General features: G+C 42.4%; 1 protein-coding gene across 1 annotated transcript in view; it reads left to right on the top strand.

Annotated features, from left to right (window-relative positions):
- The window catches only part of LOC132261598 (uncharacterized), a 105,596-nt gene extending 79,509 nt beyond the window's left edge, over positions 1–26,087 (top strand). Inside the window, exons 3-5 of the mRNA XM_059760486.1 lie at positions 2,497–2,579; positions 22,134–23,847; positions 24,054–26,087. Coding sequence (XP_059616469.1) covers positions 22,235–23,847; positions 24,054–25,056 — 2,616 coding nt within the window. The 5' untranslated portion in view covers positions 2,497–2,579; positions 22,134–22,234 and the 3' untranslated portion in view covers positions 25,057–26,087. The remainder of the gene's footprint in view (positions 1–2,496; positions 2,580–22,133; positions 23,848–24,053) is intronic.
- The last annotated feature ends 553 nt before the right edge of the window (positions 26,088–26,640 follow it).

Here is a 26,640-nt window from a genome sequence, read left to right on the forward strand (position 1 = left end):
AGATTGAGAATTTGCCTCTGGGACACACTCGGAAGCTCAAAACTTTCAATTGAACTCTGGACAACGCCTGCAGACTCTCCACAGTAATTGCAATTAGATAAACTGATTGGCAATTTGGCCATGCATCTGGTTTGTGTCTGGCCTTCGTGTTGTTCACATTTCCATTCAAATTAATCACGAAAACCACTCATTACGTCTCCCATCGCAGATCTATCTTCTTAATCACACATATCAACTCTGTCTCGTGCGAGAGTGAAAGGGTTTTTTTTGTGTAGGAAGCGTGTTAGCTGCCGGGCAAAAAGCATAGATGGAATTATTGTGATTTTATGAAAACTATGCTCAGTGGTTTATAGTGTGGAGAGCGAAAAACGTGCCGCGCCGCACAAAGGAGAGTGGAAATATGTAATATTTACTTCTGTGCTCTTCAGTGTTGCGCTTTTGCATGGTAAAAAATGTATTTTACAATTAACAGTCTTTGATTTTTTAGATTCATTGGTTCATCAGCTTTCTAATGATGCCTTACTTGGCACACTAGACCCTTAATTTCTCCTTCTGGAACCTATTTTCCATTTTCCTCCACTTTGCCGCACATATGCGCTCATATCTCGCTCAATTTTCCACAGATTTCCCCCAAATTGAGCTCAAATGACAGATATTAAAATTATCTACAACTTTGTAAAACATTGTGGAAACTTAAAATCACTCCTTGTTGGTCAAAAACGATCTTTTGTGTGCCACTCGGTAAAAATTCGCCGTTTCTGTTTGCCACATTTTACTAAATAAGTCCAAAACGAAAAAACTTTTATGACAGATTATTTTTTCTATGTTTAGAGCACTTCTTGGGCTACATTTCTCTCATATATGCCAAAGCGATATTTCCTCTCCATCTGCCTGAAAAACAGGATTTTATCTCGACAAGTTTCGTGGTTCGAACAGACTATGTCTGGACTTCTATAAGTGAATATTCCAGATGATATAATAAGTAATTAATTAGTAATTTGCATGCCATGTTTGAAGCCATTCGGTCTAATCCTTAATCCCTTTGTGATACTAAAGCAGAATCTAAGCAGTAATCAATCGTCCAACTCAAATAGAGCCTCCTGAGTAACATTTAAATATGTTTTGGGTTCCTAATGAGGTTTGAATGAATACGAAGTGTCAATTTTAATTTACAATCTTCAAAGGATCGAACAGAGATTTTTCTGATGCACAAGACAGGATATTTAATCAAGGAAACAACCAAAAGGACTGCCTTTTCCTGAAAGCCCTGAAAGAGATTTTAGAGTGCCATTGATTGCGTTAAAAAGGACGAATTTTCAGATGTTTAGGTTGAATTCCGTGATCTTCGTTTCTAAGATGTATTAAGAATTGTTCGCTAAGCTCTCTTCAATCTCAAATAAAACCGTGAGTAGCATATTTCATGAGTTATACATGCAAAAGCCTGTCAAAAACAAATAAAAACGTCGTCTTCTCTATGAAGCTAAAACATTTGTCCCAAAAGAGTTCTGTCAGGAAAGGTTGAAAAATAGGTGAAGACGAACTTTGACAGAAATGATATGTTTTAGAGACTTGTAGACTGAGAAGTCATCTTTCTAAATCTGTGCCACTTTTGATAATCGAATGAGAATTTTGGAAAATGTGTGCAGATAAATGGTGAAAAGGAAAAGACGTTAAAATTCCGTTGAACTTCAAATTGAGTTTAAATCAAACAGATTTCCCTATTTTCCCATGAAAAGCATTTTTGCCATGAAGAAATGCATCCATTCCAGTTCAAATGTTAACAATCTGCCCAACACTGCGGAGCTCTTGACTTTGTAATCTAACAGCAGAGAATTGTGTGAATCCAACTCACGTAGTTTTGTATTTAATAAGCAGCAATCGCGACAGCGTTAGTCCGGCGTTGTGACATTTTGGGGGGAAAGATTGCACATCCATCTAATTTGTTGAATGCACTTTTGGGAGGGTGAGTTGGACCACAAGTTGCTGGAAAAGCTGGCAGCATAACTAATGCTGTCGGTCTCTTTTTCCCTTCGTGTTAAAGTTGTGTGTGGCAATTTGTGCTCAGCCTCAAACTCCTCAATTGCGAATGCATTTCATTGAACTCTCCCTGGGGGGTAAGTTTGCAGATTAGTCTTATTTTAAAATACAACTCCACACATGATACTCAAAACACAAGGGAATTTGCTGCTTCCTTTGGCGCACTGTGAAAAACTCTACTAATTGGATTATAGCTGGGGATTTTTTCCTCAACGACCTCTAATGCGATTTTCCTCTGCCAAAGTATTTGCATTTTTTTTTCCACCACACATCATTGTTACCAGTGGCAACTTTGCATTCTATGTGCTATTTTCCCGGAGTGGCTTAAGTGGTGGCGGTCTTTGAAATGTTGTTATATGAAAATTCCTGCAACGGTCTATCGGATGAATTTACATGCGACTTCTATCTGCATCGCATGACTTTTTAATTAATTCCCATCTACTTTTCATATTTTTACAGATGCTCAAGCGTGACAGATTACCTGAGGTGGGATCTTCTGACTAATTAACACTACACGAATGCGGGAAAGGATAGACATTGAGGTGAGTTGCCATTCTTTCTGCACACGCGAAAGCAGAAATATCTCTCTATGCATCCATTCGAGTGTCTTTTGCCAAGAACATGCTTGTCAAGAAGATGCACAGAAGCAATTAAGTGATGTTTGCAAATCCACAAAAGATCCGAGAAATTCTTCACAATTCCCGATATTTAAGTAAATATTTAAATATTAATTTTTCAATCAAAATTTGAGTCAAGAAATTTAAAAATTTATTAGTAAAGAAATTATTTTATTTTATTTTATTATCAATTTTAACAATGAGTTAATTTGGGTGGTTTAAATCCTCTACATAATCTATAAACCACTATAATTCCCAGCCAAACGTCTCTGGGGAAATACAGTCGGAATTTCTACATGTCTTTAGAGTTTATACTGCTGCCCTCTGGCGGCAATATGTGGAGAAAATAATCAAAATATTCAATGAATAATCGAATTAATGGAATTTTGTTTGAATAATCACAAATTTAATTGTCCAAAATCGCTAAATTCTTTGTCTTGTAAATGTCTCGAAAATTGAATGAAACATCGAATTTTTAACACCAAAATTGACCCAAAATTCCTTCGGTGTCCTAAACAAATTTGCACTACTGTGTATGCGAATTCCTTCGCCTCTCTATAGTGTGTCTCAATTAGTTGACTCTGAAATCCGCATAGAGAAAGGGTGGTTTTCAGGACACATCCATAATGCAGTGAGTGAATGTGCTGCGAATGCAAATGGTCATAGGCGGACAAATTACATCATCATCATCATCATCACGAAGAGAGCTCTCGGGCGCGCTGTATCTGTCCGAAAATAATAAATAATTGTGCAATGTTGTGATTTAAATGGGTAGATTTGGGAAAGAGGCGGAGACACAACCATGAGCGGATGGGGTGAATCGCGCGCTGAGGGTGCATAATACTCCCCAAGAGTCTAATGAATTATACAGCAGTGAATTGATTAATTTATTTGCCGGAGATTGCTGCATCACATCCGTGTCATCCACTCGCGCTGCCAGAGAGATCGAGTATCTCTGCCCATTCCGCTGTGCCGCACTAATGAATTATTAGTCGATTGTATCGAGAACAAAACAAATATTAACAATATTATTCTCGGTTAAATGGTTATGGGCAGAGAGAGAGAGAGAGGGTTTCAACTATTCATAAATTGATCGCCCACCCTTCCGGTCACCTTCTCACCCCGCCAGAAGCACGCATCGCACCACCAATTGACCTGCACACACACGCCGAATCTCCACACCCCTTCACCATCATCCCCCCGGGGGCTGGTCGACATGTTGTTTGCACAAGAAGTGGATTAGATGCAGCACAGTGTTGTTGAGCATCAGATGAGCATATAATTTGTGTTATTGTCTTCCGAGGCGAAAAACCCCCGCTTAACCCTGGAAAATCTCCTCACCGTGCACGGAAGTGCCGGCGAAATTGCATCGAGAGCCACAAAATCTAATACGAATAAATCACACATTTCCCCCTTGATTGCGGACCACGCCTTCTGGGCGCACTGAAATTTCGCTGAACAAGAACCAGAAAGCTCCTCTAGTTTTACTCACCTATGATTTTGAGGGGGCGGAGGGGGGAGAGGAAGTGCATAACCACATGTAGTGGTTGAAATACAAATTAACTGGCGGCCCAGAATGCGAAGGTGAATTTGCCGAGAGGATAAATAAAAAAAGAACCATGTGCAATTTGAATTTGAAAATCTTCGGAAATTTCGCCTTGATTGTCACTCAATTCATTTGCATAACTCATGTAGTCTTTTCCCCCGACAAACTCTCCAAAGCAAAGCACTCCGTTGGCAGAGGCTTTGAGTGACACAGTGGAAAGTGTTCAGCCCCAATTTGCATTCGCCCCACATGGTGAGATATCAATTTGCATGATTTAGAGAATATGTCATGGAGAGTTAAATTGCACTCTTTGAGCTTCTCTTTGCGTGCTTCTCCCTTTATTCTCCGACATCCTCGAACAATTGAGCATCGAAAGCGTCAAAAGGCCCTTTGAGGGTGCGATGAACTGCCACCCCCAAGTGGGGGGGTGGATGGAGTTAAAAAATAAATGTCACAGAGAGCCTCCTAATGAATTTAAAAGCGCCTTTTTTGCTCTCCTTCGCGCAGCAAAAGGGCTCTCGCTAGGCAATTTCAATTGGGTTGTGTGTCTATCTGTGCGAAAATGGTTAGTCATTGGCCGGGGTGTTGGCAGAAGGGCTAAAAAATTCAGAATAGACGCTTGGCAATTGAAGGTGAATGAATTGAATGGTCAGAAGCTCTATTTGTACATCCCTTTCGCCCATCACACTCGCTCTTTCCCACCCCCAATCTGTGTCAATACGAGGAGTTTGCGAGAAATTTCAATAACATTTCCGCTCCAGGCACCCCCTGACGAGGGATGAAGGAGGGTGTGAGTGGAGGAAAAAAAAACATGGTAATGGCTTTGATCACAAGGAAACTTTCTTGCGGTCAAAAGTTTCTCTCAACCATTGATTTACCCACGCTCTGGCAACATTTACACAAATTCAATTTGTCGGAATTCACTCTCTTTCACCAGTCATTTCACGATTTCTGGGGACAATTTGAGGAGTGCTATTTGCAAGGGAGCTTTCACCAGGCGCCTCCACTGCTACTTATATGCGTAATTTTGTATAATTCTGTGTATAACTTGACACTTGGCATGAATGTATTTTATTTTAATTATGTATGCAGTTCGTTGGGATCTTCTTCCACTTTTTTTTTGGCATCGTGACAAGTCATGCATATCGAGTGATTTTCCGTCTGTGTGGCAGTGCAGAAATTGTTCTCTGACCCAGGATATTGTGTTTTATAACCGCCTCTCCTCACACTTGGCGAATCATATGAAAGTTTTCTGTGCGAATCTGGCAGCCGGCAGTCATATATTGGATTTTATTCGCCACCCAAAACTTTATATCCCCCAATGGAGATTGTTTGTCTGGCTGGGACAGATTTTATTCGGGGTCGGGGGGTTGCAGAGAATAAAGATTGTTACAGGAAACACACAACACATGCTGCTGCTGCCTCTGCACTTTGATCCATTCCACCCGCACTTTTGCCCATAGGCTCCCATTCTTCCCTGTTCCCTCGCTGGCGCGGTATTGAATTCTAGCGCGGTAGAAGCTTCAAAGGACTCACGCCAGGAGCGCCGCGGGCTAAAAATCACGTGGCGCGGGAAACAAAAGGCATTTGTGATGTATTTCGGGTATGGCATAGCTTTAATAATCCTCCCCACATTTCGACAGCCCAACTATGTAATTCCGCACAAAAGGGGGCGAACAACTCAGGCAGAAAACTCGCACAAATGAGTGACATTTAAACTCAGAGTCCCCATTAATACCTGTTTCGTGAATTTGCGTTCTCAAGGAAATTATCACAGACTTGAAGCGTTTGGCTCTCAACTTAATCTGCAGAACATTCTCGCAAGACTTGACCACAATAGCTCCGCAAGGAGCAATGAAACAATGCACAGCTCTGATCCTCAAAAGCTCCACCTTGTCCGTCATGTTGCAGTGTTTTCCTGGCCATTATTTGCGCATTCAGAATCCTTCCTCGTCATCTTTGTTTCACCACCCCAGAAAACACAATAAATAATAACTCACTCGGCCTTTATTGTGGTCCTGGGAAAAGTTCTCTCTCTCTGACAGTGTGAGTGATATGAAAAACTGATGCAAGGTGGAGATATTATGGCGGAAAATGGTGTACAAAGAAATCTAGTCTTAATTAACGGGCGTTGCAACTTTGCTTTATGTTAATAAGCTGTCAAAAATATGAATTCGTAAAAATACGTTGCAAGATTACAATTCAAGGTAAGAAAAGCCGGTAAATTGACAATGATGATGTTTTGAATTGAGGTTATGTGTTTCCGGACATTCTTCAATCCTATCCGAGGAAAACTATGTTTTTATTTATGGACATTTTGGCCATTTATCACGTCTTAAAGATGTCTTGTCACTGGGATTCACTATTTCGTCCTGTTGAACTGATTCTTAGCGTTTGACAACTGAAATTCATATTAAATAAACTCCCAACTTAGCTTTGCAACACTTTCTCGTTCGTATTTCATTCGTGCTTCACACTAGCGCCGCCGGGCGGCCGTCAAAATAAGCTGTGAAAAGCATAAAATTCATTCTTAATTCTTAAGAAACTGAATTGATTAATTATTTATACTATTGGCGAAGCAACTAATGGAATGAATGAATGAAGAGTGACAGAAAATGGTGTACAGATTGTAGTCAAATAATCTCCCTCTTGAACTCGTGCTTCCTTCCACCCTGTCGCCCCTCGGGGTGGGACAATGTGGAAGCACTCTTGAGGTTTTTGTCAACTGTGGGTTTGTTATGTGGAAATATACTCAAAATTATGGCAGAAATGCCCTCAACAGCACGGCAGTCATAGTGCAAAAGTCAAGGTTGCTTTGAAGAATGAATTTCTGTCATTTGCTCTATTTGTTTAGTCACCCACCAAACCCACCCCTCAACCTCGGTGTGCTAATATAAAACATGACAAAATACGATGGTTCACCTTCCCCGCCCAGCAAACGATCATCGTTTTTCTTCCACCGACGAGGCGAAGGAGGAAAAAGGCCGCACTTTTTCATCTTCAGGTGAATGTTGGCAAAAGCCACCCTCATTCTTCAAGTGTACAAATCAACTTTCATTCCATCCCCACCAACTAAATACGCGTGTAACATTTTTCACCCACTCGGGGCGGCGCCGGGGGTGTGAGGGATTTGCATTTATTTGGATATAGCACTGCCTTCATGTGCGGTTTATTGATTCATGACGTTTTTTCAGCCGCCCTGAGCCTCGTGGTTTTTCCAACCCACCCCCCGCCTATACATGACGGATTTATGTACAGCCCGAGCGACGTGATATTTAAAGGATATAGAGACGAAATTCACTCTGGGGATTTGGGAGCTGAGAGCTGACGCGGTGGAGCTGGAAGTTAAACTTCATATAAAGACCTTCCCATGGAGCCCATATTAATTCACATCCCTTAAGCTCACTTTTGCGACTTCATTCTGCGATGTTGCTTCTCTGCCAAGAGACATGAAATAAAAATATTGAACTTCATAAACTCTCCTGTGCTTCGCTTGACATTGGAAGAGAAAAGGGGCGAAACTAGCGGAATGGAAAGTCACTACTTATATTGAAAATTGTCCCAGTAAAAATGCAAAGAATTGTATCAAACGCTGGGTGAATATTTTCACGGTGTGATAAATGTTTAATTGGGATTCTTCGGTAAATTTTCCGCTGAAGAACAAAAATTTCCAAGGATCTATTCTGCATTTCTGCAGATGCTCTGCAGTGTTGCAATATAAAGAGAGGATTTTCTGCTGGAATTTCATGAAAAATTCCTTCATTACCAGAAAATGCCCGTCGACGTGGGTTTAATTGGATTTTTTTTCCCACCCATCGTCCGTCCAGATGGAATTCATTTTCATTTTCGAGAGTATTGTTGAGGTTTGGAGTTACATTGTTTTATTGGTATAAAACGTTTGCACGCGATTTTTTTCTGTCAATCGCAAATTAATTCATTGTTCAATCTCAATTACAAGGAATTAATTCAATACATCAAATTCAACGGTGGCCAAAATATTCTCTGCAACACACCATTTATTTTCCCACCCCTTTTCGCGTTATTTATTCAACTAATCTCAACAGGATACAACATTTCACCGCCCAATTCAATCAATATCAATTACAAACCTTCCTGAATTGATATTTTGCAGAAAATATTATAAACTCCTCTTGCCATCTTTCTCAATTGATTTTCATATAATTTCCCCAACCGACATGAATATCAATTATGCAAAGTGAGTTGCGGTGGAAAGAATTGCGAAGGCGAAAGATGGATAGAGAATGGATTTCCTTTCCATTCTATCGGCATCTCGGCAACACTCTGAATTCAATTAATGCCGAGATGGAGTCGTATTCAATTTCAGCGCCGCCTCCAAATTTCAGCTATGATTTAGCCCAGAATGTATGGTGTGTAATAATAAATGTCATGTCGAATAGGATGTCCACTCCTCTGCACAGTCAACAACATCACAGGATTTTCGAGATTATTGTTGTTGCTCCAGTGTCCCTGCCACCCGCCGATCGTCAATAGATTGTCTCGTGGAGCGCCCAGGGGGTGAACTCCAGGGGCGCACAACAATGCCGCCCTCCCACCCTCCGACATGCAATCCCATAATCCATTTAAATACACTCCGCACTCAGTCTTTCGCATTATTGATGCACTTCGATTCTCAGGCCCGGCAATTTAATTCGGCTGAGACATCGAAAACATCCCAATTGGGTCCTTTAAAGCTGTTCTGCACATCACTTCACAGGATATCCTAAACTCTTTCATTGAAAAATTAACTCCATATATTTCTTGCCACGCTTTTCTTCCTTTCAATCTCAAGTATAAAGAAAGGGATGCAATTAAAATGCTTTTCCACCCTCATATATACATTCAAAAGGTTCAACTTCAGTGCAGCATTCAAACAAGGGGATGATAATGTGATTTAAATGTGTACAACACTTCCTGTGTCTACTGCACTTTCAGAACTTTACCCAGTAAAAAGAGCCATGATAGAATTCCACTGGATTTCTGCCGAACAATCCATTATGTCCTACGGAATATTTTATGGAAATTCCATTGAAATTCCTATTGGACAGGAGTGTATTTGAATCGTGTTCGCACTTTTCCTACGAATCTGTATAAGACACTTGATAAGACACCTCTGTCCTTATTATAATCCCAATGAGGTACCATCCTTTGATAAAAATCCTTTTCAAAAACGAAAAAAGACATAAAACGACAGATTTTCAATGGATTTTTCTGCATGAATTCTGCAGAAGAAACCTTTAAAGTTCTATCAAGGACGAAGAAACATAAAACGACAGATTTTCAATGGATTTTTCTGCATGAATTCTGCAGAAAAATCCTTTAAAGTTCTATCAAGGACGAAAAAACATAAAACGACAGATTTTCAATGGATTTTTCTGCATGAATTCTGCAGAAGAAACCTTTAAAGTTCTATCAAGGACGAAAAAACATAAAACGACAGATTTTCAATGGATTTTTCTGCATGAATTTTGCAGAAAAATCCTTTAAAGTTCTATCAAGGACGAAAAAACATAAAACGACAGATTTTCAATGGATTTTTCTACATGAATTCTGCAGAATGTGTTCAGTATTTGTCCGGGCTTTTGGGAAGAGTGATTTTACCTGAGACATTTCTGAAGGATTTCTACAGCGTGGCTCCGATGACTTCTCAATGAAGTTGTACACCACTTAAGACCAAATAATGTTTGCCCTTTGCATTTTAATTAAGCGTTCTCTTTCAAACTTCCTCTAACAAAGTGATTGAATATAATAGTCTGCTCAATAATAAACGCCCAGTGAGAAATGAGAACTTTCTTCTTCACAATTCTTTCACGTGTTTCATCATTTTTTTGCTCGCCTCGCATTTTGCAGATAAGAATAAGCGAGACGAGTGAAAAGATCGGGGAGTATTTGAAATGTTCTCACACATTTTGCATCCAAATCATTTCGTTGGCAGAGGCATCATCGCCTTTAGCGCCGGTGGAAGAAGTGCTTTCAATGGAGGGCGAGAGAGAAAAAAAAAGCATAGAATCAAAATCAATTGCACACCTTTTGGAAGGAATGTGTCACACATGTGTGACTCTTCACTGCCAATGGGTGCCTTTGAGAACCCTCCTTTTCAATGTGTGCCTGAGATCTTCAAGCATAATCGACTTTCGCCCCCCTTTTTTTCCCACCCCGCCCGCCGGAGATTCACCCCACATTCCAATTCGCAAGGCATTTCCTTAAGAAATAGTTTAGCCACCCAACTGATTTTTACGCCATCTTCGCACGCTGAAGCTATAAAATTCAAATATGCGATTGAGTGCTTAAGTGGAATGCTTTCAGTGATCCTGAATGTTTCCCCCGGGGAGGGAGGATGCTGTTTAGTTTAAACGGGTTTAAATCTTGGAGAGATTATATTTTTGAAATTCAATCAAATTGTGCTGCAAGAAGAGAAAATTCCGGAGATTTTCCTGCGATGCCAAAACCCCCAGAGAGTGAGTGAGAGAACAATTTCCCTTTTGAAGCTCTCTCGATGACAGCTCTTCTCGGAAAACACCTCTGCTTGTTGTCCACTCGAAGTATTTCATGCTGTGAAAGCGGAGAAGCTTCTCCAGTGTGTGGGATATATTTCATAAATTGAGATGTCTTCTCTCTTTGATTTGGCTCAACTATTCAAATACACATAAATAGACATTTTCCGAGGAAAATCCCACCCTCAAATGCCATGGACAACGTGTTTTCTCGCCCAGCACGTATGCCAGTGAGTGGAAATGATGGCCAAATAGACCGGAAAAGTGCACCATCTTCGCCTGAGTCAGTGACAATTGATATTGTTGCTCGTTTGCAGGGTCAAGTGAAGAAATATGCGCTCATTCTTCTGTCCGAACAATTTCCACTTCCATTTGCATGCTGAATCCCATCGAAAAATTGGAATGTCCACGGCAAATAATGATAAAGTGCAAAGAGGTTTCGATAAAAACGTATTTGACACACCTTAAAATTACCACCAAGGGAAAGTCAATATGCACTTAAATTGTACACCACTTCTTAACACTTTCAGCACTTGATGTTTTTAGACTCATTCTCAAATTACAATAATTTTCTAACGTTTCAACCTTATTTTTCTGTAAGAATCCCCTAAAAATCCCTTTTTGGGCATCTTTTTAGAACATAACCTCAAAATGTCACTAAGAGATCTTTCAAAACTCAATTTTGTAACTTTATAGATTACAAAATCATCTCTTATGATTTGCCAATAAACTCAAAATTGCTGATTCAGAGTCAAAATCGTCCAGAGAATTTTCTAAATTGGCATTTTTCAAGTCCAAATGACTCTTTTTGAGGTTATGTTGCACCTTAGCTCAATATGCAGTGTTTCTTGGCGTCAAATGTTAAGAATAGCAATGCAAATGCTCAATTCTGCATAGGATTTGATGTGTTAGAAGGCGAATTATTCATTAAATCAGCCCGTAATTTGTTACATAACCTAAAAAAGGATTATTACAATCATTTCTACGTAAGAATCAAAAGAAATCCAAAGAATCGGGATAATTTGGCAATACAAGAAGCGCTCAGGAAATGAATATTGTAAGTTTTTTTTTAATACTTTTACTTCCTAATAACTTCCACTGAGTTGTACACCACTTTCTGTGTTATTTTCCCCTTGTCATCAGTCAATTTATCCACCATCGAATACTTCTCTCATGTTTGCATTCAACGTGAAAGCAATTCAAGTCCAAATATGGTTTTTTAGAATACAATTTCCACTAAAACTCCCCGTCATGAATATTAATTTGTGAGATGCTAATTAAAAACGCATTTCATATATGCCAGAAAATGAACAAATATGCACAAAAAGCAGAAAAACTACCACTGAATCAACTCTATATAAAATGTGGATATTAATTTCCAGTCGGTTCGTCTTTTGTGGCAGCTTTTAATATTTGCACATGAATTTCAATGTGCTTTTCGGGAAAGTGGGTGATTTTTGAATCCCTCAAATTATACACCAGCGAAACCTTAATTAACTTTTTTTTGCATCGTTGAAGGAAAAAAAAGCTCCTGAATATAATTGTGCAATTTTTCCAAAGAGGCGCGCAGAGTTTTTTCTTTTGGTTTTACGAGATGGACATTTAAAAGGGCCATAAAATATTTATTAGCGAAAAAACCTCGTCAATTAAGGTGAATTAAGATTAAGACACAAAAACAACCAGAGGAATTACGTCTAAAGCTGAACGATTTGCCTTTTCACACTTGAGAGGTGAAATCAACGATAAAATGACTTTTTATGGTGGAAAAATTGCCCTTTTTTTCTCTTTTATTCATCATTAATTCCGTGCCGGGACAATGAAAGGAAGAAAATTCCGACATTCTGCATATGCAAATGGAATCATTTGCCAGGGATTCAAAGAAAAAACGCGCGCCGTGGAAAATCAGATACAAAAAGTCAAAGGTTTGCAAGAGCAGCTTTTGAAGTGAGGCAAAAGACACCCTCTTCAGCGTCCAGTCAAATATAATACATTAATTCCAATCACGTATTTTGCTGAAAGATTTATCGTCGTTACTATTTTCCTCCCCATTGATGTCCAATGTGAATTTATAAATTTCAAATATTTCATCGTGCATGAGAGTTTTGTTGCTCCGGGGGAAAAAGTTCACGGACGCGCTTGAGGGTTTGGGGTGCTCTTATCCCTTCCTTTTTGGTGCGATAAAAGGGGGGGGTGCGAGGAAGTGTGTTTGGGGGAAAAATTCATGAGCTTGATTGAGAGAAAACTTTGGGATCTCTTCTCCATACTTTTTCCCATCGACTTGCAGAGTTTGGGGGTTGTTAATGAATGACCAAGAGGGATCATAACGCCGGCAGGAGCGCGTCTTTTATTAGCATAAGCTCAATCTCCTGATTATTTCGTCCTTCAATACCTCAAAAGTCACCAACAAATCAACCCTTAATTAACCACCTGACAAGAAATTTCCCAGCCAATCAGGGCGCGCGCGCACATTCAGGGGTGGCTAAAAAGGAATTACAAATCAACTTCTTTAAGCCATTGTCGTTTGCGTGTGTGCTTCACGGGCTGGTAATTAATAATTACGCCAAATTTAATTGGAAATTGAAGCACACGCGCGATCGATGGACGGAAGGTGTGTGTGTGTGTGCTTTCAGTGCAAATTAAATTTTCTATTGGTGGGAAATTGCTTCAAAACTCTCCTCATGACGCCGGGGTGCAAAAATCGCATAACAGCGCGCGCGAAGGAAAATAGGAATTTAATTAAATGGGATCCGCGACAAAAATTGAGTTAACTTCCAAATTTGCACACGGAAAGTGACTCTAATTCAGGATAATTTTCACCCCCAAATTCCCGGGGGTTAATAACTCTCTCTCTGGGACGCATGTGAGCGTGTGTATAGCTTAGAATTCCAACCCCCGCAAGTGCATAGAAATGCATTCACGGGGCCAAGGGTGGAAAATTCAATTGCAAATGATGAGGACAAGCACGTTCCATTTTGGGGCATTAATTGTCCACCCCTTGGCGCGGCTCATTGCGACAAATATTCACTGTACACTCGTCAATTTATCACGTTTCTCCGTGAATTTCACTCTCTCTCTCACTCGCAATTTCTGTGTCAACTCTTTGGCGCCTCTCACATGTAATGAGGAATATTGGGGGCGGCAAAGCTCGAGAAATCTACCAGTCACACCCCAACGTCGCAGCCCTGATTGCACGCCATGCGAGGGGTGAGTTTTTGGCATCAACACCCACTTTCCACGTTCATTTCTATATACATATATGCCATTTGGCGATGCTCTGTGTCTCTTGAAATTCTGATTGAAATTCCTGACAAATTACGAGAAATTAAATTACACTGTATGCTCCATCCGACGCCCCCTGAGGACCACCCAGCGAGATGTCTCTCCGGAATATTCTGGCATGTTCGTGCAGATTCCGTTCCGCCGCACACACACGTGAATCCACCCACCTGGCGCCTCCACTGCGCGCGAGGGCGCTCAGCCGAAAATGTTGCTTCTGCGGGGGTTACACGACATTGCACACTACACGCCACGTTTTAACCCGTTGCCTGCAACATTTCCCAAGGCCAGGGAGGAGATATCGCACGTGACAGTGCAAGAAAGTGCTGTAGAGGCTCAAAAATGTTCCTTTCTCAAGCCAATTAACACACAATTTCCACTTGCTTCTGGGAATATTCGCGTGGCAGAAAAATCCCACAGCTCTTCTAGATTATGATAGCAATATAAGAAAGATTTATTCATGTAAACTGAACACTTTTAACACATTTTGGTACACAATTAAGCATCTATTTTAAAAACATAACATCTTTTTGGGCCTTAGGAAGGTTAAAAAAGAAACTATTAGTTGTAAAAAGAGTCCAAAATCATGGAAAAAGGACTTTTTGATAGATTTCTGATCAATTTTTTGGCTTCATTACGAATTATTGTTGATTTAAGTCTGCTTTCTTCACTTGTGAGGATTCAAAGCCATAGAATTTTTACATAAATTGAGGAAGATTCTCAAGATTCTAGTCATAATATCTCCCCCTTGCCCAAGATAATCATCTCAATCCCTAGTCAAATGACTGGAAAACTCTATTTCTCAGTGACACACTTTTCCCGCGAACACCCTGAAATCTCCTTGATGCCGAAAACGGGAGTTTCAACAGCAACTTGAGAAATTATATTCGCAAACTTTCCCTTTTTCAAATACACACTCCACACTTTAGTATTATTTAATTTCGCTTAAATTCTCTACAGCTTGTTTGGTTTTGGGGTGCGAGAAGTTCTCTTTATCGCTTGGAATTTATATGGTTAGCTTTTCATGGCTATTGTGCGATTGTTTATGAATTTACCCCAGAATTATTCCCACTCAGATACCAGAAGAATTTACGAGCGAAAAGCCTTTTCATTAGCTCACACCGAAAAGGCAGATAAGTGTTTTTATAGGTCTACGATTGCAACGTCGTATCGTATATTAAGTTTGGATTAATAACATCCCAATTGAAGAAACTCGCAAATCCTTCCAATGCCTCCAATTGAACGAAAGCTTTCCGTGGAGTTCGGTAGAAAGCTCTTTCGCATCGATGGAATGAAATTAAAAACGCACCGCCTTTTCTGCTCCTCCCGTCGAGCGGGTGAAAAGCTTTTGAAATCACACAGCGAACTTCACTTGGAACTCCATTGTTTCGTCGGGCTTTTGTGACTTTTTCACGTTGGTGTGTTTGTATTTCGCAGTGAATGTGAAAATTTCATGAAAATCGAGAAAATCACAGCGAAATGAACTCCGCAGCGGGCAAAAGCTTCTTGGCGGCTCTAATTGAAAATTTCTCAATGGACCCTTGCCTAAGTAAATAATCGCGGAACAAGGGCTTCGCGGTGGGATTTCGCCGAAGTCATCTTCAATACAGAAGTGATGACGACGTGCTGGCAAGGCTTTTATTGTGTGCGCACATAAAAGTTTTACGCGGTGAAAATTCAAAGAAGTCTTCTTGTTGCATGTATTTCGCTACTCTCCGCGACGCTGGGGCTTCGGTGGCTGTCTTCTGGGCTGAGATTTGCCGGCGTGCGCCAAGAAAGGGGCGCAAGGAGTTGGGCAGGAGTGGACGGGGCAGAAAGTGGGCCGACAGACTTTGCATTGTGTGCCAAGAGGCAAATTCTGAGCCTTGTGTGTAGTTGAAATAACAGAGATTAATGTTCATGAATGCTAATGGGAAGTTGATACCACTGCAGCCGGAAAGATAAATGTCTGAAGATGGCAGAATCTCCATCTCCTGGGCGCGCCGATGGAAATGGATATGCATATATTGCCCCCCAAAATGAAATCCATTGCATGAATCGCTGAATTAAAGCCGAACTAATTCGCAGAAATTTTCATACCTAATCTCCACACTAACAATGTCAGCAAGATAAGTCATAAAATTGGCCCATTGGAATTTCATCACGAAGAGAATCCATTGCTGGCGAGTCGAAGATTTCCTCGCTGGTGCGCTGCGAAGTCTGTTTTTTTTTTAGAGTCACGGAAACTAGCGCGGTGAGGCGGGAAAACCACATGAAAAATCACACAAGTGCCTCACCCAGCCATTAGGGTGGGTAAAAAAGGAGAACATTATGCTAATTCCCATGCGATCTATACAATTTTCCTTCAACATCTTCCTTCAACGACGCAGACTGAAATTTACACATGGGCCAAATATACTCCGCAACAATCCTCCGAACTGGAGAAATTGAGTTAAAGCGAAAAATGCCACAACAGAGTTGATCAATAGGCATTTAATACAGTTTAAAGCAATCGCCAGCGAAGATAAACTTAAGTTAAAGTAAATTCCTTGCTTTGACACACATTTTAAGATAAAATTTGAGCACTTTTCATCATAAATTGACCAAAAGCATGCACTTAAATTCTAAAAACATTGATCTACACAATTTCCAAGTCTACAATTTGGAACAAGTTGAGTTTGAATGAACCAAAAAGTCTTTGGCACATATAATAAGGAAGAGTAGCAATGAACATCTTCAATTTTATACACAATTTTGCAGAGCGGCGAACAGCGGGAAAAAGTGTAGACTTGGAGGATTTGAAACTTTCACTCCCAATCCATCGCCTCCGACGAGGATTCCGCGTGTGCCGCACACAAATAATATGGCGAAAAGTTAAATCCCTGCGTGAATAAATACTCCCCACGCCTTCGTGCTGTTAAACCCGCATTTTTTCCGCTGTCGCTCCTCCTGGGAAAATGCAGAGAAGGAGGAGAAATACCTCACTGAGATTCCTTATTTAACTTAATCAGCATAACCGTGATGGTTTGTTTGCCAATTTTGATCACTTTTCCTCTCACTTCTCATCATGTTGAGTGTGTTCTTTTTTCCGTTTTGAGCTTGAATTGTGAGGAAAAACACATGAAAACTCGCTGCATTGCAAATGGCAGATGCAATTTGCGGAGATTTGTTAATGAAAATGTTCGAGTCAAACATTTTCTTCAACACTTTTAGACACTTCTGAACCCCTTTAGAGGCATTTTCTCAGACTTATTTCTGACTTTTCACAATTTAAAGCAGGTTCTTCTGTCTTGCTTTTCTAGTTTTGTCATTCTTACCAAATTGTGAAGTTATGAATTCGACTTAAAACCTAATCTTGGACTAATTTTAATCTTTTCACACTTGAAAATGAGTAAATATAACAAAAATCTCAATGATATTGAGACTAATGAACACAAATCGCGGAAATAACTAAGAAACCAGACTCTATTCTAGACTGAAATGACTTTTTTTTAAGGTTATGAATGATTTTTAAGCTTTTTCTTACTCAATATGAAGTTATTTTGAACAGAAAAACCTGAAATTTGCCAAGAAAAAGAGAAATATTCCCCAGATTAAACACAGTTGATCTCTTTGAAGGTTATTTCATCACCAAAATCTGTTTTAAATCAAACAAAATGACTTGGAAAATGCCGACCATAATATCTTTCCCTTGTGTCTCCGAGAAACACCTTTTCATGTCATTTCCACATTTTGTGTGCGGAATTTCTGGACGATTTAGCGTCAATTGCATGCATTTTTGAGCCGAAAGATTTTCCGTTTTGGCGCGCACACGGAAAATTCGGATCATCCAGAGTCTAGCGGGAGATTTGGACATGAAACCGCAGATCAGAATGCTGCACGAATCTCCTTGATCAGCTTCCACCGACACAGCGTCCATTCATGCGATGTGATTTCATTTGTGGCAGAGCTGGTGAGAATCCCATGAAATTACAGTGCAGGCAAAAGCGACCAGAGTCGGAGAGTATTTTGCATTTGAGCGGAAGCCGGAGTTAATCTGAAAGCCACACAATATCCCCAGAGCTGCAAATTCACGGCTGGCGGAACACGAAGAAAGCTCTGGCCGCCAAAAATTCGGGTCGCACTGAAATTCGCGGTTTGAACACTTTGATCATTGGCAAAATGAAGTCATTTCCAAATACATTCATTTGTGCCATTTCCATTGCAAATGTGCGCCTGGCATAATGGAAAAGTGGTTGCAATGCTATTGATCGTGGACACGCGAGGGGGTGGAGTTTGGGGGGCTGAAAATCACCTGGTGCGTTTTGGGCTAATTAATATTCGCCAAAATTAGCTTTCATTCCGCATTCTGCAAAACACAGCGCACATTAATTTTCCACCAACTTTCACTGGGACTTTTTCTCTGCGGCGGCAAAGAGAGCGCACAGAAAAGTCGAAGAGGCGCGGTTTTTTTTTACCCATAATAATTTGCAGAAATTAATTAAATACGCTGCATTTGTACTTTGGCGGAAAGTTTCTATACACACGCCGCATTGTCCCGAAGCTATGCGCGCTATGCGGAAATAGAAAAATCATTTTAATTGAGAGGAATAATTAAATGCGAAGAGAGAGAGAGGCAGTCATTTTCCATGAGGGTGATTCTGAAGGGTTGAATTGATGGTGAAAGTTTGGTAAATTAGCAACTGAGTTGTTGATTAAAGAACCGCGGCGCTGAAGCTTCTTTCTCAGCCACACTTCTTGACTAATGGCTCGGAAGGCACGCTCTCGAACATGCACATATTAAACTCCGGCAGCAATTTTGTCTCGCAATAAGGTGAGCTTTCAATTGAAATGCACCGAGACGCCCTCAATTTCCGCCCCCCGGTCGCTCCCGGAGACGCTCAAATGGCGAGGTGAATGGCTATGATGTGTTCCAAGAGAAGTTCTGGAGGAAGATTTCGAGTGGAAGATGGCTGAAAGCTCTCCACGCGCTGCTATGGTAAAAATCTCTCTTCTCTCTGAAAAGGTCTCAAGTGGCGAGAAGCTTTCAATACGGACTCTTGTCACTGAGAACACCCCAAATATTCTCCACTCGATTTTATATCATCGGCGTCAAAAGCCAAACAGTGAAATCGTCTGCGAATCTCTTCTCTTGTGATGCATGAAGAGCCCAAGGGGTAAATAAGTGTCTTTTGCAGTCAATCTTGAGCGCAAGATTAAGTGAAGAAAGAGACTCTTTGAGTTAACCTCAAAATTCGCGATTTACACTGCACAAGGGGAAGATAATATGGCTCAAATCTGTACATCACTTCCTGACACTTCCTCAATTTGTATGGAAAATCTTCAACACTTTCCAGAACTTCAGACTTTATGGATTATTCAGTCCTTAAATCAATCACAAAACTTAGAAAAATATGTCATAAATTGAAACATTTCCACTTTCTTAAACTCCTTCTGATCTGTACACCACTTCTGACCGTATTATCTCCCCCTTGGCATTACAATCGTTTGATATATGGAATGATGAAGAAGCTTTGATACTTCAAAATACTCTATATATGATTTAAGACTGAGCAAAAGCAGAGCTTTATTTGAAATAATAAATTATTGTGTTTTGCCGGAAAATCAACAATTCAGAGCTTAAAAGCGTCCAAACTCGTCTGCATAGAGGAATAATGAGAGAATTATCAAACTTTTAGTCATTCTTATTTAGGAAATTGCGCCAATCAGGGCTGAAAATCGGCTTATTTACCCCTTAGATGAGCCAGAATCTTTCTGTAAATTCATGCAAAACTTCCGGCCAGAGCCATGAAGCAAATGAGTAAATATTTTCAATTTGCTTCTGAGTGAAATTATTCAAATTTTCCACCTGTGTGCGGTATGAAAAACATGCTCACCCACCCGAGAAGTACATTAATAAATACATCCACAGATGACTTTCCTCATGGCGGGAAAAGTCTGGCACAGGAGAGAAAAGGCATTTTCCACATGAGGCGGAGGAACTTCAGCACATTTCGTTGCTATATAAACTAATTTGCTCTTTTGGCAATTTCATTTGGCTCATTTTAATTATTCATGTAATTACGGGTGAATTACAGTTTGTACGGAATTCGTATTTAGAGATCCAATTAGAATTAATGGTCATCTCGCACTCAGTCGAGTCCCTCTGCAACCCCCCCCCAACCCCCCAACCCTCCACCCAATTCGACACACACAGATGCATTCTCAAAATGCAAAATATGCATCGAATTTTCATCTCTCACCTTTTGAAATTTTGGGTGTGCAAAGCAGTATTTCAGCGCTAGTGCGGAGGATGAAAATAGGATTGGGCGACTGTGGAAAATTGGCAGAAATATTTTCACCGACCAAGTGAAAAACAGTCCAAGAATAGACGTGCAAGAGGAGAGCTTTTGCGGTTGGAAAACCATTGACGCTTCAGTGATCAAACCACATTTGAGACTTCATGTTTATTTCCTGGACTCAATGACTTTTCCAAGGGACTCACAATTTCCTCCCCAAGCCGCACGCCTCGTTGGGTGAGAATTTATCAATAGTGAGAGATATTCTTGGTCAGGTCGACGATGCTTATTTTGGGATTGCACCGCAAGGAGGATTTATCTCAGACGCACGAGAAAGCATTAAATTGCTCTTGCAATGAGGATTTGAGGCGTTTTTTCCCCAATTTTTCTTCAATTGTCTCATATTTTCCATAACCAAGGGGGAGATAATACAGTCAGAAGTGGTGTACAGCTCAGAAGAAGTACTCAAAAGGAGTGGAAGTGTTGAAAAACCTACAATATTTCATTCCAACGTGCTTCTTTTACTCACTAATCATCAAGATTCGTCGAATTTCCTTCGATTTTCACGCAGAAACAAACGTTTAAAGCTTTTTTCTAGGTTATGTAACAAATTAGGACAGATTTAGTGAATAATTCGCATTGTAGCACATAAATTCTGCTAGTCCTTGACTGAATTAAGCATTTGCAAGCAATTAACAGTGCTTTTTTCATCCTTTGATGCCAAGAAACAGTGCAAATTGTGCTAAGATTGGACATAACCTCAAAAATAGACATTTGAACTTGGAAAATGTCCATTTAGACAACTTTCTGGACAATTTTGACTGTGAATCAGCACTTTTAACATCATTGGAAAATCAGGAAAGCTTTCGAATTGAGTTTTTAAAGCTTTCTTAGTAATATTTTTGAGGTTATGATCAGAAAAAATGTCTAAAAACAGCGTTTTTAAGTCGATTTTTATGGAAATATCGAATGAAACCTCAAGAGATTCATTAAAATTTGGGAATAATGTGGAAATAGTCTAAAAACTTCAAGTTCTAGAAGTGTCAGGCAAATTTAGAAGTGTTTTGAGGCACATTATCTCCCCCTTGTCCATAACATTTGTCTATAAAACTTGTTCTAATTTCTGATGTCAATCGTCAAATTAGCCATTTTGCGCCACTCAAGATTCACTGTGAAAGACACTTATTTACTCTTGAGATTATGCTTCTTATTTATGCCTTTAAGAAACTTTAAAAGAAGTGTGGAAGACGTAAACAGCGTAATCCATGCATAATCCTGAATTTATTGAATTTCTCCGTAGCCAAAGTTGAGGAAGGAAGATTGCTCGTCCTGAGAATACACCAGAAAATCCACACTTTTTTTTTCTTAATAATAATTTTCATCGTATGAGAAGCCGTGGGAAGTTTTCATTTGCGCAGAATGTCGTGAAGCCTGTGGACGACGAGAAGGAAGTCTTTTTGTGGTGAAAGCCTTTCAATCGTCCTCAACTTCCTCGGCAGGACACAGAGTGAAAAGGCTGAGGTGAAGGAAATCAAGTGACACAGAGTGGGAGATGAAATTAAATTTAATTAGTTTTCCATTTGTCCTGACAGGACTTTAATTAGTGTGGAAAAATGGGGAGGAAAACTATTAAAAACTCTCTGCTCGGGGTGGGAAAAAAGCAGCAACCCGCACAAGTGGAGGTTTTGCGGGGGGAGAGCGGAGATGGTCAGATGGAATGAAGGAGTGAATGGTGGAAATTAGACGGCGCGTTGCTAACATGCCCGAATTTGCATGAAATTGAGAAGAGCAGGAATTGTGTCTCTCGAAAGCTGATAATTAGATTTTTTGCCGAAGCGTTCGATCCTGCATTAATTCCCTCTCTCTCTCTCTCTCCGGTTCTCTGCAGGCTGTGTGCGGCTGAGGATGCGCCTGAGATGATGGCCAGGTGTGCAGAATGGCTGCTGGCGTGGCACTGAATGTGAAGCAGCAGAGATAAGCGATTTGGGAATGGACACGGCCCGCCTGGCGACGCGCATCATCTTGATCCTCATCCTGAGCATCGGCGGCACGCGCGGCGACTGCCCTCACTTGTGCGAGTGCAAGTGGAAGAGCGGCAAGGAGTCCGTGTCCTGCATCAATGCCAACCTCACGTTCATCCCCGCGAAGCTGGACGCCGGGACGCAGGTGCTGGACCTCACGGGCAACGACATCGCCAGCATCGACCGGGACGCCTTCAGTCGCGTCAGCCTGCGGAACCTGCAGCGCCTGTTCGTGGTGCGCTGTCGCCTGAAGGCGCTGGACAGGTACGCGTTCCGGGACCTGAGCAACCTCGTGGAGCTGGATCTGAGCAACAATGCTCTGGCCACGGTGCCGTCGCACGTGTTCAGCTCCATCTCCGAGCTCAGAGAGCTCAAGCTCAACGGGAATCCCATCCAGAGGATCGCCACAGACGCGTTCGGTCAGCTGCCTCAGTTGGTGCGCCTGGAGCTGTCCGACTGCCGAATCACCGCAATCGACGCCAGAGCTTTCGCCAGTCTCGAGACCACCCTGGAGTGGCTGCACCTCGACGGCAACCGCCTGATGGACGTGAGAGCCTCCACTCTCACAATGCTGTACAATCTGCACGGCCTGGAGCTGGCGCGCAACGCGTGGAACTGCTCTTGCGCGCTCCGGCCGCTCCGGGAGTGGATGCTGCGCCAGAAAATCCCCTCAGCCGTTGTGCCTCTCTGCCGCCACCCGCCGCGGCTGATGGGGAGGCCGTGGGATCGCCTGGAGCTGGACGACTTCGCCTGCACGCCCCACATCTTGGCCACGCGCGCCAACGCGGACGCCACGGAGGGTCGCAACGTGACCATGAGCTGCAATGTGGGCGGCATTCCCGAGCCCAGCGTCAAGTGGATCCTGAGGAACCGCGTGCTGGGCAACGCCACCGCCGGCCTGGCCAGGCGGTCGTACATTGTGCAGGCCAGGCGGAACGGCAGCAGTCTCACCATCGTCAGCACGGAGTCCCAGGACGCCGGCACGTACGTCTGCATGGCGGAGAACAAGGCTGGCCGCGCGGAAGCCTCCGTGACGCTGACCGTGACCCGTCGGCCGCCGGAGAACAGCATCTCCGGGCGGATTCTGCTGGCCAGCGTTGTGGTGGCGATTCTCTTCGTGGTCTTCTCCCTGCTCGTGGCCGTTTGCCTTTTCGCCGTGCGGCGCAGCCGCAAACTCAAGTCCTGGTCGCACAACGCCGCCGGCCGCCGCGAGAGCTACGAGAAGATCGAGATGAAGACCAAGGCTGGCGGCCCAGCGCCTGGGCAGCACAAGAGTCCGCGCGCCGGAGAGACGCTGAACATAATGGCGGCCAAGCTGACCGCGGCGGAGAATGGAATTGCGTTCGTGGGCGCGGCCACAACGGCGGCGGTGCAGCGGCGGCACGGGGACTACCGGAATGTGCCCAGTGAGGACGATGGCACTGGATACGAGGACAACTGCGACATCCCGGCGCGCAGGGAGACGCACGCGGCGCCCAAGTGGAAGATAATCTCGAGTCAGCCGCCCATGGACGCCGCGCAGATTGCCGGAGGTTTCGCGGCGGATGACGCCGACTTGCACATTCCACGAATTGACTGTCGGTAAATAGAAACACAGCGCAGAGTGATCAAAGTAGAAATGTTTGGTTTCATGCATTTTCCGTAGAGTTTTTCATATTATTTCCACCTTCACTTCACTTTCATTTGCCTGCATCGTCATTTTCAACAGAGCACTGTAGATGTCACAGTCATTAGAGGCACGCCAGGACGTCCTCATGCCCTTTCTTTCTGTCTCTCTTCCTCTGCAGGAATGATGGGCAATTTCCCAGTGCAAGCGCGGTGTCCGGCGCCGCCATGGCGCCCTTCGGCAAGGTCTCCACGGCCGGCGGCAGTAGCTTTAAGCCCACATGGTCGCAGCATGTGATGAAGAAGCAGATGATGCAGCCCAGCATCTTCCCGGAGGCGCAGCACCGGCGCAGTCCGTCTGGCGCCGAGGCGGCGGAGATTGAGGTGGAGAAGGGCTATCCGGACTTGCTGGAGATCACGAGATCCAAGAGCCCGGCGGCCAGCAGCAACTTCTGCACGCTGCCGCGGAAGAGATTGGGCGGGAATGCGAAATACTTCCCGCGAAATGCCTCCACGGACAGCCAGTCGCCGCTCCTGCCCGAGTGTCCGAGTCGCTACGGCAGTGAGACGCTGGATGACGCCAGCATGATGTCCGGGAGTCGCCGCCTCTCGGCGGAGATCGGCGGCAGATATCCGCAGCAGCGCTCCAGCAGCTTCCTCAGTCTCGTGTCGCCCGGCACGGCGAAGCAGTACCCGAGCTTGCCCACGTCTCCCGCCAAGGACGCCAAGCGGCTGCTGTCGCCCGTGGCCACGCCGCTGCTGGACTTCTCCGCCCTGCCGGCGCGCAGTCCGCTGGTCCAGACGCCCTCCTCCTCCACGGGCGCCTCGTCGAGCGCCTACGACTACCACGCGGCGCAGCTGGAGCGCTTCCTGGAGGAGTACCGCAATCTGCAGGAGCAGCTGTGCAAGATGAAGGAGACGTGCGAGACAATCCGGCGCAAGGAGATGCCGCCGAAGGCCGGCGCCGCGAAGCTCGCCGATCCGCTGATGTACAGCGCCGCCGTGCTGCACCAGAACCCGCCCGCGGGTCTGCTGGGCGAGGAGAGCGGCGCCAAGAGCATCCTGAAGAACAAGTCCCTCCTGCCCGGCCAGCCGCCTGAGCCGCCGCCGTACTGGCTCCACCGCAACGCCCTCCTGAAGAAGCTCAACGACCCCAACGCCGACCAGCACCCGTTCAAGAGCTGAACAGCCAGGAGAGACACTCAAGTAAATATCCCCCAATCTTCATGATAAACTCCTTCTAGGCAATTTTATATCCCCCAGTGTTTATTGTCACATCTTCAAGTCCGTGGATTTTTACTAAATATACATTAAATGGCTCCATTTGGGAAAATTGTAAGGTAAATGAGGATGTTCTCGTGCTAGGGACTTTTGACTTTAGAGACGAAGAGGAACTCAGCTAGATATTTGTGTGAAACATTCTTGCATTCCGCTGAACAACATTCTTTCATTCTGAGAACATCCACCAAAATCACAAGGGGGAGATAATGTGACTAAAGTCTGGACGCATTCAAAAAAGAAAAAAAAAATTCTACGCCGCATTTAAATACGAAAAAGTCATTGAGTAGAAACGAAAAAAAAAATCAAATAATTACAAATAATTTAACACTTTTTCCAATACTTCTGCTGAACTATTAATCCATTATCTCCCCCTTGCAAAGTCTCTTTGGAAAATAACATATTAATTTAGCCTCCTCAAAACAACAATTTTAAAATGTACACAATGATATACTTTTAGTTTTTTATACACATTACTAAAGTAAGAGATTATATAGACATAGAAAAAGGGACATTTTCCAGCAATTATGTATATTCAGAAAGAAGAGGAAAAAAACCATATATAGAATGAGAGGAGAAACACGTGTATCTAACTTGAGAGGAGGTGAGTTTAAGAAACCGATATCATGTATAAAATTAAGGTAAATCTCTAGTGACTAAAGACAATGCCAGAAGCATTGAAATGTAAGTGAAACTCGTGTTTTGAGAAAAAAAAAATGAAACTGATATTCATGAGAGAAGCAGTAAGTAATTGTCCTGGATACCGTTGTTAATAAATCATGGATGAAAACGAGGATGAAAAGTGAAGAAAAAGCTCGACTTTTGTTGCAAACTATATATTCGCATCGTTGCGCGCAAGAAGAAGAAAAGCTGCTGCTGAAAGTCATCGTCTGGGCATTTTAATTGGGTTTTAAATATTTAGGAAGAATCATAAATCGAACAATTGAGCATTATTGCTACAAAAAAAACCTTCCATTTTTCACTAATGAACTGTTTAGTGTGAGAGATTCTTCTTTTTCGGAGGTAAGTGAAGAAAAATTAAGAATTAAGAGTATTTTGCAATAATCTAAATCACCTCAACATAAATTTTTAATAAGAATTTAACCATCTAAGAGTGAGTTCAAATCAGTGCCAGAGAATTGTGTGAAGAATTGCCACCAGAGTAGCGTCGTTTAAATAAAATATTATTCCCCAAATGTTCATATTATTCTCTGATGTCATTCCTCATGGATTTCACTTTCACCTCCCCGCCCAAAAGAAGAGGGCAAAAGAAAGTTGCGAGCAACAGAGCGACAGAAATTCCTGGCAAAAAGACACAACCAGAGAGACAGAGATTGGCTGAGGAATGGAGATTGATGTAATAAAGAGAGAGAGAAAGTGAGCGTAAAAGAATTTTCATCGTTGATGTTGTGTGAATTTATTTGAAAATTATTCAAACTGCCTTCGCCTTTACACATTTTCAAGCATCCCCCCTCAAATATGTGGGTGAAT

Source organism: Phlebotomus argentipes, unplaced genomic scaffold (assembly GCF_947086385.1).
Source record: "Phlebotomus argentipes unplaced genomic scaffold, Phlebotomus argentipes genome assembly contig_15, whole genome shotgun sequence".
Taxonomy (NCBI): domain Eukaryota; kingdom Metazoa; phylum Arthropoda; class Insecta; order Diptera; family Psychodidae; genus Phlebotomus; species Phlebotomus argentipes.